The sequence below is a fragment of the Vipera berus genome (genome assembly GCF_964194415.1).
Source record: "Vipera berus genome assembly, chromosome: W".
Lineage (NCBI taxonomy): Eukaryota > Metazoa > Chordata > Lepidosauria > Squamata > Viperidae > Vipera > Vipera berus.
The window spans coordinates 65,878,443-65,895,966 of record NC_138210.1 but is presented as its reverse complement, the minus strand read 5'-3'; the positions used below and the strand labels follow the sequence as shown (position 1 = coordinate 65,895,966).

Sequence of the window (17,524 nt, the reverse complement as noted above, 5' to 3'; positions counted from 1 at the left end):
GGGGGTGGGTTGGGTTTTTTATTGTTCTTAATACTTGTATTTATTGGGTTTTTTTATTTATTTATTTATTTATTTATTAGTTTTTATAAACCGCCCTTCTCCCGAGGGACTCGGGGCGGTGTACAGAGGAAGGAATGTATACAGATTGAACAATAAATAATAAGAAACACTAATGAAAACAAACTGGGACCCCAATTAACGCTATCATGCCAGGCCAGACTGCTGGAACAGGAAAGTTTTTAAGTCGCGACGGAAGGTACGGAGGTCAGGGGCCATCCGGATTTCGGTTGGTAAGCTGTTCCAGAGGGCTGGCGCACCTACTGAGAATGCCCTCCCCCTGGGGGCCACCAGCCGACATTCCTTGAGCGGTGGCACCCTGAGGAGGCCCTCTCTGTGGGAGCGCACAGGATGGTGGGGTGCTGACATTGGCAGAAGGTGCTCCCGTAGGTAGTCCGGACCCATGCCATGTAGGGCTTTGTATGTCATTGTTAGCACCTTGAACTTCACACGGAAGGCAACCGGAAGCCAGTGCAGCGCACGGAGGAGAGGTGTGATATGGGAGTATCGGGAGGCTCCCAAGAGTGTCCGTGCCGCCGCACTTTGCACCAGTTGAAGCTTCCGAGTGGATCTCAAGGGCAGCCCCATGTAGAGAGCGTTACAATAGTCTAGGCGAGAGGTCACAAGGGCATGGGTGACTGTACGTAAGGAATCCAGGTCCAGATAAGGCCGTAGTTGGCGAACTAGTCGAACCCGGGAGAAGGCCCCCTTGGTCACAGCTCCTATGTGGTCTTCCAGGGAGAGCTGCGAGTCTAGGAGGACACCCAGGTTGCGGGCCCTATCAACAGGTGGAAGTAACTTGTCCCCAATGTTAAGCAGTGGGACGTTCTGAATATCCTGGCTTGCCGGTACGTACAGCCATTCAGTCTTGTCCGGGTTCAGTTGAAGCCTGTTTCTCCCCATCCATTCCCGGACCGCTTTCAGGCAGCGGGACATCACGTCTAGGGCATCACTGATATTGTTTGGAGTTGAGATAAAAAGCTGGGTGTCATCAGCATACTGATGGTACCCTACTCCAAAACTGCGAATGATCTCACCCAGCGGTTTCATGTAGATGTTGAACAGGAGAGGCGAGAGGACCGACCCCTGAGGGACTCCGCAAGCGAGAGGCCTCGGGGTCGACCTCTGTCCCCCTGTCAGCACCGACTGCGAGCGACCCTGGAGAAAGGAGGAGAACCAACGCAGAACCGTGCCTCCCACTCCCAGTCCCCTGAGGCGTCGCAGCAAGATACCATGGTCGATGGTATCGAAAGCCGCCGAGAGGTCTAATAAGACTAGGACAGAGGAATGGCCCCTGTCCCGGGCTCTCCAGAGATCATTCATCAGAGCGACCAATGCCGTCTCCGTGCTGTAGCCCGGCCTGAAACCCGATTGGTACGGGTCTAGATAAACCGCTTCATCCAGGATCTGAGGAAGTTGGTGCGCCACCACGCTCTTAACAACCTTCGCAAGGAAGCGAAGATTGGAGACTGGACGAAAGTTATTCAAAGAGGATGGGTCCAAGGTGGGCTTCTTGAGGAGAGGTCTCACCACCGCCTCCTTCAAGGCGGTGGGGAAGTGACCCTCACTCAGAGAAGCAGAGATGACCGCTAGGAACCAGCCTCGTGTCCCCTCTCGAGCTGCATAGGCCAGCCAGGAAGGGCACGGGTCCAGTAAGCAAGTGGAGGAGCTCAACCTTCTCATAATCCTGTCCACTTCCTTAGGAGTTACAGGATCAAATTCTTCCCAGATGACGTCGACAGGACTGTCCATGTCTTGTTCTTCCATCTCAGCCCAGTTGGAGTCCAGGCCAGTTCGAATCCGAGCAATTTTATCCAGCAGATATTGACCAAATTCCTCGGCTCGACCCTGCAAGGGTTCCTCCCTCACCTCTTGGTTTAGTAGGGAGCGAGTCACCCTGAACAAGGCAGCCGGGCGATTATCTGCGGACGCGATGAGGGTGGAAAAGTAGTTGGATTTTGCCACCCTTATCGCAGCGAGATAAGACCTGGTGAGGATTCTTAGTCGCAATCGGTCGGATTCGGATCGACTGGATCTCCAACGGCTCTCTAGGCCCCGTCTCCGACGCTTCATCTCCCGGAGCTCCTCGGTGAACCATGGGGCTCACTGGGATCTGCGCCGGGTCAGAGGCCGCAAGGGTACAACTCGGTCCAGAGCCTCCGTGGCTGCCTTTTCCCAGGCTTCCACTAAGGCATCCGCCGAGCTGTGGGCAGGGGGTGCGTGCGTGTCCCTAAGCGCTGCCTGGAACTTATCGGGGTCCATTAGGCGCCTAGGGTGGTACCATCTGACTGGCACCGTGCACCCACGGTGGGGGGTGGCAAGGGGGAAGTCTAGCCGCAGGAGGTGGTGATCGGTCCATGACAGGGGCGTAACAGTTGTGGCACCCCCACCGATATCATCACGCCACCGTCCAGACAAGAACACCAAGTCTGGGTTGTGGCCTCTCTCATGAGTCGGCCCAGAAATTATTTGCAACAGGTCCATGGCCGCCATGGAAGCCATGAACTCCCGAGCCAGTTTGGACGATCCTCCCAGGGACGGTAGATTAAAGTCACCCAAGACCATGAGTCTTGGGAATTCAACCACCAACCCTGAGAGGACATCGAGTAGCTCGGGTAGGGCCGCCGCTGCACGATTAGGTGGTAGGTACGCCAGCAGCAGGCCCAACTGCTTCCCTGGGCCGTATCTCAGTAGGAGAGACTCACACCCGACCATCTGAGGGACGGTGGTCTCTCGCGGGCTAAGGGATTCCCTGATGATAACTGCCACTCCCCCGCCCCTCCCATGAGCCCGAGGCTGGTGCAGTACCTGGAAACCTTGGGCATTATGTTTAATTCCTTTTAACTTTTGTATTTTTTGTATTTTATACATTTGCCCTGTTCACCGCCCTGAGTCCTTCGGGAGAAGGGCGGTATATAAAAATAAATAAATAAATAAATAAATAAATAAATAACAACAACAACAACAACAATAACAACAACAACAACAACAGACTTCCTTCAGTACAATTCAAAATTTAAATAGGGTTCTCAAAAGAAACTGGATCATCATCCATGGGGATGGAAATGACATTTGTTTGGTGTGTGTTTAAATAATAGTTACACCACTGTCCCCATTTTCATTTTCTGACACACTGCAAGGATGCAATTTTCATTTCTTTTCCTTTTTTCTTTTTTTCTTTTCTTTTTTTTTTGCAATGTAGTTTTAAAATACAAGGATTAAAGAAAACTGCATGTAAAACAGTATCAGCTTGCTGTATGATTAAAAAATAGCAAATTTGTGTAAAAATGGGATGAAACTGTATAAGGTGTCCTCAACTTATAATCATAACTGGGACCAGAAATTTGGTCGTATGCCGTGATGGTTGTAAGTTGAGGCACCCAAGTTACCAGACCCAATGTTATGACCATTTTTATAGGGTTGTTAAATGAATCTTGTGATCATAGGTACAAACCCATTCTTCCAAACTAACTAAAAATGATGCGAATCGGGGTCAGATCACTGCAGGACGTTGCAACCAGTTGAAATGTGAGCCGATTGTGAAGTGCCTGAAATGTGGTAATGTGACATTTTACAACCATCGGAAGTGCTATATGTAAAGAACTCTTTCCGAAGCTGTTGTAACTCCAAATAGTCGTTAAATGACTAGTCATAAGTCAAAGACTACCTACATTTCCGAAAAAAGTGACCTTTATAGCCAATGAAACTATCAAGTGATTTCCCCCTGCCCCCATCTTTATACAAAGGTTTCCTTAATCCTTTCAAAGCATCAGACTTTCTAAGGAAAAATATCCTGAATTTAGCCGCTCATGAACCTAATCTCAACTGCCAAAATTATTCTTAAGAAAACTGAAAAGATTGACTGGTGACCTCCCAATAGGTCCATTATCAGGACAAGAAGCAACGGATGGAAACTAATCAAGGAGAGAAGCAACCTACAACTAAGGAGAAACTTCCTGACAGTTAGAACAATTAACCAGTGGAACAACCAGCCTCCAAAAGTTGTGAATGCTCCAACACTGGAAGTTTTTAAGGAGAGACTGGACAACCATTTGTCTGAAATGGTATAGGATTTCCTGCCTTAGCAGGGGGTTGGACTAGATGACCTCAAAGGTCCCTTCCAACTATTCAGTTCTGTTCCGTTCCATTCCATTCCATTCCATTCCATTATTCTATTCTATTCTATTCTATTCTATTCTATTCTATTCTATTCTATTCTATTCTATTCTATTCTATTCTATTCTATTCTATTCCATTCCATTCCATTCCATTCCATTCCATTCCATTCCATTCTATTCTATTCTATTCTATTCTATTCTTAACCTATCCTATTAGCAAATAGTTCGGATCTTCATTTTAAATTCTTTCATTTTACATCCACTCTATTTGACTTTGGGGGAAAGCACTCATTAGAAATGCTGCAGATAAATTTTGAAAAGGACTTTTGAAAATTCTAACTGGTGTTTCTTTACAAATAAATAAATAAATAAATAAATAAATAAATGATGGGGTATAGTATAGAATGAAGCTGACCCTGAACTCTGGAATTATAAAAGGGACTGGCGGCATGCACCAAAGTAAAAAGGCTGTTCTACCACGCAGGCAAAATTCTTCAGATCCAACTGCTTACCTTAACAGGGAACGAAACCACAGTCTGTTTATGCCAGCAACCCATCTCAACAGCCCTGGAGCTGGGATCTGGGATGTGTAACAGGAGACATCAGCCTTTCTGCCTGGGCTGGCTTGACAAGTTGTTTTTATACAACAGACCCACTGGCAGTCAGACCAAAAAGCTGACAGAGCCTCAAGTGGCAAAGTCAGGCCAGCAGGTTTTAAGATGGCTAAAAGAATGGGGGTCTGGTGTGCCCTATCACCCATCACCCTGGGCCAAAAAAACCTAGAATTTGGGGGAAGGGAATGAGAGCTACAATCCGGCAAAAGCTTTTGGAAAAAAGATCCACGCTAAACTAACTACTTGGTAGAGTAGGGATGATAAAAGATAAAAAGGCAGATGCTGATTCCAGACTACTGTGGTGTTCTAATGATGAACGGGATGATGAAAAGTGGGTACATGTAAGTCCTCAACTTATGACCACAATGGAGCCCAAAATTTCTGTTGATAACCAAGACATTTGTTAAGTGAGTTTTGCCCTGTCTTATGACCTTTCTTGCCACAACTGAATCACTGCAGTTGTTAAGTCAGTAACATGGTTGTTAAGTCTTCCCCACTGACTTTGCTTGTCAGAAGATCACAAAACCCAGGACACTGCATCCGTCATAAATACATGCTAGTTGTCAAGTGTTTGAATTTTGATCACGGGGGATGCAGCGTGAGAAATAGGTCACTTTTCTCAGTGCCGTTGTAACTTCAAACAGTCACTAAATGAACTTTTGTAAGTCTGCAATCAAGAGCACAAATAATACAGAAAGAAACCAGTGTACAGACCTGTGTGGCTGAATTGAATAAGCTGTAACTTTCCATGGTTAAGGAAGAAAAGTCATAGAAAACTTTCTCCTTGCAAAGTCTGTCCCTATAAACCAGGGGTCTTCAAACTTGGCCCTTTTACGACTTGTGGACTTCAACTCCCAGAATTCCTCAGCCCGGCACGCTGGCTGAGGAATTCTGGGAGTTGAAGTCCACAAGTTGTAAAAGGGCCAAGTTTGAAGACCCCTGCTATAAACCATGGGTGGCCAAATGTTTACCAAAAGAAGTCCTTTTTTTTTGGTTAAGGATTTGGGAGTAAATCAGAGGCAAAGGGAAGTAATGGCCCTGATCATGGCTGCTTTGAGAGTTACTAGTAAATCAAGCACAGGTTGTTTTGCAAATCTATAGAATTCCTGGAGAGCCAATCAGCATTTGCCCTTCCTGGAGGAGACCTGAGTGCAAAGAATTGTCAGCCAATCAGGGCTTATTTGCTTCCCAGGAAATCACATTTTTCTTCCACTACTTCATGGTCGCACCCAATAAAAAGAACTTAAATTGGTAGGGTATGCCCATGATGGTGGCATGCCCATAGCTGCGTGGGCCTCTTCACCCAAGTATGCCAGCCTGCTGCTACAGTGAGATGCCAGCAGCTGCAAGATGAATGTAGCAGATCCTCTCTGAAAGGAGTGTGCAACTTGGCTTTAAATGCAAGGAAATGCCTGGACACCAAGGGAACAAATCATGTCATCAAGGCATGATGAGACCCAATAACACTAGCATCTGATTACGAGGGGTCCTCAACTTACAACCACAATTGAGCCCAAAATGTCTCTTGTTAAGCGAGACAGTTATTAAATGAGTGTTGCCCGATTTTACAACCTTTCTTGCCACAGTTGTTAAGTGAAACACTGCAATTGTTAAATTAGTAGCACAGTCATTAAGTGAATCTGGAATCCCCACTGACTTTGCTTGTCTGAAGGCCGCAAAAAAGAATCACATGACCCTGGGACACTGCATCTGTCGTAAGTTGCCAAATGTCCAAATTTTGATCATGTGACCATGGGGATATTGTAAAGGTCATGAGAAAAATGGTCATGTCACTTTTTTCAGTGCCGTTGTAACTTTGAACGGTCACTAAACAAATGGTTGTAAGTCAAGGACTCCCTGTATTTGATTACTGGAGGGCAACCAGTCTTGGTTTACTACACTCTGGAGTTGTAGAGGCAGTGAGGCGTTATCCCCCATCGTGCCTTGCTTCAAGGCATCTGCTTGACAGCTTCATAAAAAATGTCTCTCAACAAACTTTGGTGAGCTCCCAAAGTTTGCATTTCTTGACAAGAAATGGAAAGGGATGTTCTCCTGTTTCACGTGAACCTCACGTACCTGAAGAGAGGACTGTGGCCTCCAAGACGTGCCTTGGACCAGGACAAGGGGGACGGCACAGCCAGATAATCCATCCCTTCTTTACGTGCGATCCCAAGTCCCCCGCTACCCATGGGGCCACCACCCACATCTTCTCCATTGCAGCTCCCTTCCTCCTTCCGAGTCAGTGCCACCGTCTGCTCGGTTGAGGTCTTGCGAGCTTTTTGAGGGATGCTTTCTGCTAGCCGGGCAGCAGGGCAATTAAACGGGACCACGTCATTGGCCAATTCCAAGGGGTCCCCTGGAGCCTCCTCACCCAGGCTACCCCTTCGGGAGAGGCATGGAGACACGGAAGTCTCCGAGCTGGAATAGCGTCTTTTGCCACAGGGGGAAGCTGGTCGAGGTCCAAGAAGCATCCACGTGTCCTCCGTTCCTCGACTTGGGGAGTAGCTGATACTGTAAGATGGCCAGGATTCTTCAGCAGATGACCATGGCTTGGGAGATGCTCGGGGCGAGCCCAAGGGAGAACTAAGAGCAAAACGAGCTGCAGCCTCATTTAACTCATGTTCCACATCATCTCCAGCAGGGGCCTCATCGTCCGAAAAAAAACTCCAAGGGGAGACACTGCCACTGCTAGCAGGACTTGGGGTGAAGAATCCGGAAGAAGGAGCCGCTTCCCGGTAACCCCCAAAAGCCTCCAGCAAGAGATAGTCCCGAGGAGAAGAGTCCCAATCATCTTCCTCCGTCCGTTGACTTGGAGAGATGGTGGTGATCTGGATGCTGGGGCATTCGAGCACCCGGGAGCCTCCCAGTCGTACCCGCCGGGCCGGCTGGCTTTCAAAAGTGTCACCATCCAAGTTGGCAGGGCGGGGTGGAGGAGAGTGCATGCCAGCATGGCTCCCTCCAAGATGCATAGGACACGGGATGCCCAGAGGAGAGGCATAAGGCGGAAGGTCCCCAAGAGTGAGCGAACAATAGCCAGGGAGAGTGTCTGCTTCCAGGTCTGGGGAAAAAATTAGAATTAGAATTAGAGTAACAGAGTTGGAAGGGACCTTGTAGGTCAGGGGTGTCAAACTCAATTTCATTGAGGGCCACATCAGCATTGTGGTTGCCCTCAGGGGGCTGGGTGGGTATGGCCAGGGTGGGTGTGGCCTAATGGGTGGGCGTAGCTAGAGTGCTTATGGCCTACTGGGTGGGCATGGCCAGCTCTACATCATTCGCATCAAGGGTGCCTATGGGGGCCTGGGCAGGAGTGGGACAGATCTGAGGGTCTCTGGCAGAAGGAGGGTCTCTGGGCCAGGGCCAAGGCAGTGGGGGCCGTTCCCTCACTGTTTCCAGGATGGCTTCGTGGGCCACATGAAACCACTTCGCGGGCCGGATCCAGCCCCCGGGCCTTGTGTTTGACATGTCTGTTGTAGGTCATCTAGTCCAATCAGGAGACCCTACACTAGGGGTGTCAAACTTGCTGAGTCACGTGATGTGTCACGGCATATCACAACTTTTTTCCCCTTGCCAGAGCTGGGGTGGGTGTGGCTTCCACATCTGGCCCATGGGCCGGATGTTTGACACCCCTGCCCTACACCATTTCTGACAGATGGCAGTCCAGTCTCTTCTGGAATGCTTCCAGTGATGAAGCACCCACAACATCTGAAGGCAAATTGTTCTATTAGTTGATTGTTCTCACTGTCAGAAAATTTCTCCTTATTTCTAGGTTGAATCTCTTTTTGATCAGTTTCCATCTGTTATTCCTTGTCCTGCCTTCAGGTGCTTTGGAAAATAGGTTGACCCCCCCCCCTCCTCTCTGTGACAGCCACTCAAATATTGGAACACCGTTATCATGTCACTCCTGGTCCTTCTCTTCACTAGACTAGCCATGCCCAGTTCTTGTAACTGTTCTTCATATGTTTTAGTCTCCAGTTCCCTGATCATCTTTATTGCATGAGTGGCTGGCTGATGCATGCATGTGCGCAAGCATGCACAACCCCACACACATGAGCATTGTGAGTATTCACGGCCCCACTCACATGAGTGTCACAGGTATTCATGGCCACATTCACATGAGCAATGGGTGTTCTTATGCATGCATGCGTCTGCGCATGCATTTGCCCTCCAAAACCATTCCTTTTCCCCCCTCCCCCTGTTCCGGGCCACCAACTCCAAAAGGTTGGGAACTCTGCTCTATTGGATTAAATTGCAGAATCAGCTGGTCTAAGACGTTGCTTCACAGAAATTCCCAAGAAAGGCAATTTGGAAATAATTATTGCTAACTTCTAGCTCCCACCTGTATTGGAGCATTAAAGATATACAGAGAGTCCTCGACATACGACCACAATGAAGCCTAAAATTTCTGTCGTTAAGCAAGTTTTGCTTCATTTTATGACCTTTATTGCCACAGTTGTTAAGTGAATCACTGCTGTTGTTAAGTTAGTCACATGGTTGTTAAATGATTCTGGCTTCTCCATTGACTTTGCTTGTCAGAAGTTCGCAAAGGGGGATCACATGTACCCAGGACCATGCAACCATCATAAATGTCAGTTGCCAAGCATTGCCAAGCATCTGAATTTTGATCACATGACCATGGGGATGCTGCAATGGTCGTAAGTGTGGAAAGTGTTTTAGTCTCCAGACCTTGGATCATCTTAGTTGCTCTTCTCTGAATTTTTTTCCAAACTCTCAATGTCTTTTCTGTGATATGGAGACCAAAATTGGCTGCAGTATTCCAGGTGAACTTCAACTCCCAGGATTTCTGAGCTGGATGGGGAATTCTGGGAGTTGAAGTCCATGCATCTTCAAGTTTCCAAGGCTGAGACGCTGAATTAGATGAACATTTCCCTTATTTAAACCCAAGATATCTGCACAATCAGCTCCATTTATATCTTGTAGCAATAAATTCCATCAATTCCTTACACATTTTCACTGCCAGTTTTTTCTCTTCTTGGTCCAGAATACAGGTAGTCCTCGATTTACGACTGCAATTAAGCCCAACATTTCCATTCTGTTGCAAAGTGAGACATTGGTTAAGTGAGTTTTGCCCCATTTTACGACCTTTCTTACCACAATTGCTAAGTGAATCACTGCAGTTGTTAAATGAGTAATACGGTTGTTAAGTGAATCTGATTTCTCCGTTAACTTTGCTTGTCAGAAGGTTACAAAAGATGGTCACATGACTCCGGAACACTACAACTGTCATAAATATGAGTCAGTTGCCAAGCCTCTGAATTTTGATCACATGACCATGGGGATGCTACAATGGTCGTAAGTGTGGAAAACTGTCATAAGTCACTTTTTACAGTACCATTATAACTTCAAATCGTCACTAAATGAACTGTTGTAAGTCAAGGACTACAAATGGTGGGCCAGGCCTCCAGAAGACCCTTGAATGAGTTTCAGTTCTCTTCACTTTCACTGGGTCTTTGAAGTAGACTCCTTAATGGAGATATAACTATATCATCAGATAAATCATTCAAACAGTGAGTGGCCTATATGAATAGTATATCCTGCTCACATATATGTAAATTTCTGCAATATTCATGGCTAACACCAAGTAGGCCTAAAGAGAAACAGTATGGTATAGTGGTTAAGGCTCAGCCACAGAAAAATAAAGAAACCACAAATGGTTCCTCAGAACTGAATATAGGTAGTCCTCAACTTACGACCACAACTGAGCTCAAAAATTCTGTTGCTAAGTGAGACATTGGTTAAGTGAGTTTTGACTGATTTTATGACCTTTCTTGCCACAGTTAAGTGAATCAGTGCAGTTGATAATTGAGTAACCCGGTTGTTAAATTAACTTTGCTTGCCAGAAGGTCACAAGAGAGAATCACACGACCCCAGTACACTGCAACTGCCAAGCATTTGAATTTTGATCACATGATCATGGGAATGCTGTAAAGGTCGTAATTGTGAAAAATGGTCATAAGTCGCGGTTTTCAGTTCTGTGGTAAATTTGAATGGCCACTAAATGAACAATTGTAAGTCAAAGACTACCTGTACAGCACTAGTGCAGCTTTTTCAAAGAAGATCTATTTGTTTTCAAAAGCTCAGGTTTCTAGGTCTCGAGTCTGTCAAAACGAACACAACTACTGTCTGTTGTGGATGTGAACAAACATGTAGGTTTCAAGCTTGATTCAGCCTTCCAAGGTCAGTAAAATGAGGACCCAGATTGTTGGGGGCAATAAACTGACTCTGTAAACTGCTTAGAGAGGGCTGTAAAGCACTGTGAAGCAATATATAAGCCTAAGGGCTATTGCTACTGCCATTTATAAAAATGTGATTAATTAAACTATAAGCAATCTTGGATGGGTGTGGTATAGTTAAGATGTTGGTCCAAGTACATCCATAACCACAAAAATCCACTAGATCAGGGGTCCTCAGCCTGTGGGCCACAGCCCACTATCGAGCTGCGATCGCTTGGCCACCGGGCCACATGAAGGGTTGGCCAGTGCATGCGCACACCCTCCCACATTCAGGTTAGCGCCACCCCGAGCATCCCGCCGGTGCTAGTACCACCCCATCCCAAGCGTCCCACTGCCCTAGCACTGCCCTGAGCATCCTGGTGGAGCTAGCGCCACTCTGACCCTGTGTGTCCCATTGGCACTAGTGGCCCCCAAGCATCCTGCTGATGCTAGCACCGCCCCAGAATGTCCCACCGGCACTAGTGCTGCCCATTGTGTCCCACTACCACTAGCGCTGCCCCATTTGCAGCACTCAGGCCTGCACAAGCCCATTTGCATGTCCGCATGTGCTTGCGTGCAGCCGTTTGCAGGTGCGCATGCGCTCACGTGCTACCCATTTGCGCGCGCACACGTAGTGGTGCCTGCCTCCCTTTCCGGGCCGCCAAATCAAAAAGGTCGGAGACCTCTGCACTAGATGACTTTAGGCTAACTCTTTTTTTCTTTCTCTCTGCAGGTTGTCCTCGACTTACAATGGTTCCCTTAGTGACCATTCAAAGTTCTGACAGTACGGAGAAGAGAGACTTACGACCATTTTTCAGTTACAACCTTTGCAGCATCCCCATGGTCATGTGATCAAAATTCAGGCCCTTGGCAACTCATGCTTATGATTGTTGCCGTGTCCCAAATTCATGTGATCACCTTCTGCGAACTTCTGACAAGGGAAGTCAAGGGGGAAGCCAGATTCACTTAATAACCGGGTTACTAACTTATCAGCTGCAGTGATTCACTTGACAACGGAGGCAAGAAAGGTTGTAAAATGGGGCAAACCTCACTTAACAAATGACTCACTTAACAACAGAAATTTTGGGGCTCAGTTGTGGTGGTAAGTCAAGGACTACCTGTATTTCAATGCCAGTCCAAACTACTCACAGGGTTGTCGTGAGGGAGATGATGATGATGATGATGATGATAATGAGCAGAGTGTTCCTGGAGAAGCTACCAATTTAAGTAGTAAATAAACAAACCCACAGGCTAGCCGCATGAAATGCCAACTATGCAATCCCAGCCTTGACTCGACTCCAGAGCCAAGAGTCCAAAGAGAAGGAAGGAAAACTTGAGCTGCCTCGTTCGGAGATTAGTCACCCAGATTTCGGTTTGTGGCCATCTCCTTATGCCAAGAGCCCACATTGAGCCCCGGGGCCTCTAAGTTGGGTATAAACAGTTGGTTAGAAAAACCACCCACAATAGAGAAAGGGATTGATTTTCCTAGAAGAAACAAACATTTGGATCAACATAAGAAGGGTATGAAAAAAATGGCAGGGGCGGGGGAGAGAGAGAGGGATACACTGATTTGTTCAATTTCCCCTCTTTCTCTCTTCCTCCATGTCCTCCAGCTTAGCCCCCCCCCTTTTGCAAAAATCTGCTTCCAATTTAAAGTTTTTTTCTCCTTCCCTTGATTTCATCTGCTCTTGAGAAGCTAAGCCTAAGCTCTGGAGACTCCAGGCGCGACTCAGCCCGATCCTGTCTCTCTTTCTCTCTCTCTCTCTCTCCAGCCTGCTTCCCTCCCTCCTCACCCCAGAGTTGTCCTTGGCTTTCTACGCAACACCATTTCCTGTTGCCTGCCCTGGAGTTTTGGCAGCCGACCCCCGTAGCTTTTGCTTTAAAAGACTTTTTTTCCACTGCCGTGCAAGAGGGGGAACATGCCTAAAGCTTTGCCTGGTGAAGCCAAACAAAGAAAAGTGGTTTCCTCTGTTTTTAATCAATACAGGCGAGCGAGTAGGAGCAATTCCAGCAATCACACACACACACACAAACAATATCTGGAAAAGCCAACAAATATTACATCAGACCCTGGAGTTTCCCTGAAGGCCAACAAAGAGGGTATTTTACAAGCAAGGGTCCACTACCAAAAAGGCCCCGTTTTTAGGATTTGTCTTTCCAACTGTTCTTGAAGAAAACTGTCCATGGCTTACAACCATTTGATTAGTGACAGTTCAAAGTTGCAATGGCAATGAAAAAAAGTTGCTTATAATTTGTCCTTGCACCTATGACTCTTGCAGCATTCCCCCCAAGGTCACCTGATCAAAATTTGGATGCTGGGAAAATGACACATATTTACCATGTTGATCCAGAATCATGTGATCACCTTTTGTAATCCTCCCAACCAGCTTTCCACAACGGTGAAAGCCAGATTTGCTTAACAACTGCATGATTCACTTAACCACTACAATGATTTGCTTAACAGCCATGGCAAAACAGGTCATTAAATCTGGCAGGATCCACTTAACAACCGTCTTGCTTAGCAATGGAAATTGTGTTCTCAGTTGTGGTTATACATCGAGCAATAGATGCCTCTTTCTACTTGTTAGTAGACTAATATGAACAAAAGTAAAAAAAACAGCTTATTGAAACCAGCATGTCAAACCAAGTGCAGCAACACAGGGGCAGATAGTTTATATATATCAGACAACTACGCAATACCAATATACCAGGGTTAGAACAATTAATCAGTGGAATGACTTGTCTCCAGAAGTTGTGGATGCTCCAACACTGGAAGTTGTAAAGAAGAGATTGGACAACCATTTGTCTGAAATGGTATAGGGTTTCCTGCCAGAACAGGAGGTTGGACTAGAAGACCTCCAAGGTCCCTTCCAATTCTGATATTCTGTTATACTTTTTATCTTATACCAGCTGAATAGTCAAAATCGTTACAATAAAAGCAACTCTCAGTAGTATGAATAACGTACTCTAATTACAACATTACACCACTGTGATGAACAAAACAAGAGCTACTTATTAAACAGGAGGTGTGCAATAATTATTAATTTATTTAAAATATTAATACTGATACTTAAGGTACCACTCATTTTAAAGCCAATATACTCTGGGTAGCATATATCAAATGATAGAACAATATGTACAAATAATAAAAACAGAATGAAGAATTAACCATTGAATGGCCTGATTTGGGTCTCAAATTAAATATTTAAACTGAACAGGTCAAAGACTGAGATATTACTCACTCTTTTAATTATCTAGAAAATACATTTTACATACAGGCATGGTAAATCAAGCCTCCTCTTTCAATCTGATTCTAATGTTTCAAAGAAATTGAGATGAATGTGAGTAAATCCACCCAAATCCTTTTCTCTCAGCTATAAATTTCCCCTCTGTACAGAATACAGCACGAAGAGCACAGTGCATCTCTCTTGTAGGAAACACATCCAGCTTTTAGCAGGCACGTTCATATACAAACAGCTGAAAGCAGCTTTTTAAATACAAGCTTTGAAAAAGATGTGGCTGCTTTAATCATGTGCATCCTATATGTGCTTCACACACATTCTTGCACCTTGTGAAGAATTCACAACATCAAAGAATTCATACTATCTTACTGTTATTGACATTTCAGTTTCTTCCAGTTGCAGAACCTAGGAAAGTCCTCAAATCAGTATAAGGTAAAGGTAAAGGTTCCCCCCCCCCACATGCGTACTAGTTGTTTCCGACTCTAGGGGCCGGTGCTCATCTCCGTTTCAAAGCTGAAGAGCCAGCGCTTGTCCGAGGATGTCTCCGTGGTCATGTGGCCGGCATGACTAGACGCCAAAGGCGCACGGAACGCTGTTACCTTCCCACCATAGTGGTCCCTATTTTTCTACTTGCATTTTTACGTGCTTTCGAACTGCTAGGTTGGCAGAAGCTGGGACGAGTAACAGGCGCTCACTCTGTTACACGGCACTCGGGATTCGACCCGCCAAACTGCCGACCTTCTGATCGACAAGCTCAGCGTCCTAACTCACTGTATAGGAGGGAATTTATCTCTACCTTTAATAAGATATATTTATTTATCCAGATTTTTTTCATCTATAGCAGTGTTTCTCCACCTTAGAAACTTTATGATGCGTGGACTTCAATTTCTAGAATTCCCCAGGCATATTCTGGGAGTTGAAATCCACATATTTTACAGTTGCCAAGGTTGAGAAACACTGGTCAGTAGGATCTCCATCTCAGCTGATTTAAGGATCAACTGTTTTGAATGTCCTCTGTTTTAAAACTTTAAATTCCAAGGTGCACAAGGTCAACACAGAATGTGGCAGAACTTCACAGGTGAAGTCCACTTTCTGGGCCTGCTCCTACAGGAATACCAGTGATGAACATGGTGACCCCAGGTCCCATCTAGATGAACAATCCAGAAAGACTGCACTGGTCATCATGTCAAATACCTTAGAGAGCAGAGCAGAACATCCAACACAGTTACACTCCCCAGTTAATAGCTGGAATAAGTCAACTACAAAAAGACCAAGATTATTAGGATACATTCTGGAGAGGACAGGAATAAATCAAATAACCAGCAGCTTCCAAGCTTAAATTGAGGAGTCGGACATGTTCCATCGCGTTGTCCAATAATGGCAAAAGTCCAACTAGGTGGCAATTGTTTCAAGGCCATCTAATAGACAGTTTGTCAACACTGTCTGACAAGTTAGGCAGGATCACCTATTAAGAGGCACTTATCCCTTTCAGGGTAAATACACAGTTCTGATTAATATTCCACAGTTAGGTGTTTATGGCACCAAAGTAGAGTGACTATAGGTTTCATCTTTGAAACAGTTTAGGTATATCCTATTCTTCATCCCATATTTTCTAAAAATATCCATAATACTGCAAATAGCAAAATAGTTTCTGGTTCCATCTTAGATTTGGCTGGAACAATGCAATATTAAAGTTGCTTAAATCTGTGATAAATCTGAAAAATAAGGTGAAGCAAATGGATCTCTGCAGCCCTTTGAGAAGTAAGCCTTCCTCAACCCCAAAAGTTATGTTAAATCACACCAAATTGATCAGGAGAAAAGATCCTTTTGCAATAAGCATCAATGCAGAGAATGGCCAATGTCTTAACTAGCTTTAGCTCCCCTCTTCAAACCTTCGGCACTTGTAACTATCAACCAGGTTGTGTGATTGTTCACACACAGGACCTGAGACTATCATACATCATACATACCATACCATTTCATAAATTTCTATACATGGGTATGGGACATTTGGGAGAAATTAGGTTCAAGTGTCCAGGGAGATAGGTTTGGGGCCCAAGGTGGTTAAAACCTGCAAGAATCTCCCTGAGAAAAGATCTTCTAATCTTAGGACAATTTTTACCAAAAGAAATGATGGGTGGCTTTAAAAGCTGAAACAAACAGAAGGTGTCTACAGAAAGATTAAATGAAGAAAGAAAATAGATCTATAGTGTCTAATAGAGGATGGAATAAGGACATAAAATGTGCGTCATGATGGACAATTTGTCGCTTCTTCTTCTTTAGGACCAGGAGATGGTGGAAGAGGGTGAATGTTTAACCACAAGTCAAATGCTATGTTCTTCTCTTCAGAAGAACCCCATACATCCGTAGGTAAATAGGAGAAAGCAGATAAAGAAAACCTAATATCATCATCTTAAATCAAGTCACATTTTGTATTTATAGATGTCCCATTTGCTGAAAAATTGGCAACGCTGAAATTTGGCCACTTAAGTTTGGAGTAATTCAGGATGACACTATTGACACTTTCCCATCATCTTATAAAGCTTTGGATTTAATTGCTATCTCATCCACTTTACATTTCCCTAGAAAGGCAATTTTCTATCTTGCAGCAAGGGCAGAAACATGCAATAGGAAAATTTCTGCACTTAAACTCAATCCTGCAGATTTAGAACACTCTTTTGAGGAAATTCTGATTTTATAGTCTAATATTATCTCACAAAAAAGGGACGCGGTGGCTCAGTGGGTTAGGACGCTGAGCTTGTCGATCAGAAGGTCGGCAGTTTGGCGGGTCGAATCCCGAGTGCCGCGTAACAGAGTGAGCGCCTGTTACTCGTCCCAGCTTCTGCCCACCTAGCAGTTCGAAAGCACGTAAAAATGCAAGTAGAAAAATAGGGACCACTATGGTGGGAAGGTAACAGCGTTCCGTGCGCCTTTGGCGTCTAGTCATGCCAGCCACATGACCACGGAGACGTCCTCGGACAAACGCTGGCTCTTCGGCTATGAAACGCTGGCTCTTCGGCTATGAAACCCCTAGAGTCGGAAACGACTAGCACGCATGTGCGGGGGAACCTTTACCTTTACCTTATTATCTCACAGAAAGAAGAGTTGAGACAGGCAAGTGGCTGGTGGTATGCCACATGCCATGAATGCAAACTACATGCTCTCTCACACACACACACAAATAGACATATGCACACCACAAAGTTAACAGTCAGCATCTCTAGTAAAAGGGCTTAAATAACAAGTGCTAGGAAGATCCTGAC

The 17,524-nt window shown here is 45.5% G+C and overlaps 1 protein-coding gene across 1 annotated transcript in view; it reads right to left on the bottom strand.

Annotated features, from left to right (window-relative positions):
• The window catches only part of LOC308676022 (nuclear factor of activated T-cells, cytoplasmic 4-like), a gene marked incomplete at both ends in the record, with an annotated part of 38,759 nt that overhangs the window by 18,553 nt on the left and 2,682 nt on the right, over nucleotides 1-17,524 (bottom strand). The window contains one exon of the mRNA XM_081341725.1: nucleotides 6,866-7,847. Coding sequence (XP_081197851.1) covers nucleotides 6,866-7,847 — 982 coding nt within the window. The remainder of the gene's footprint in view (nucleotides 1-6,865; nucleotides 7,848-17,524) is intronic.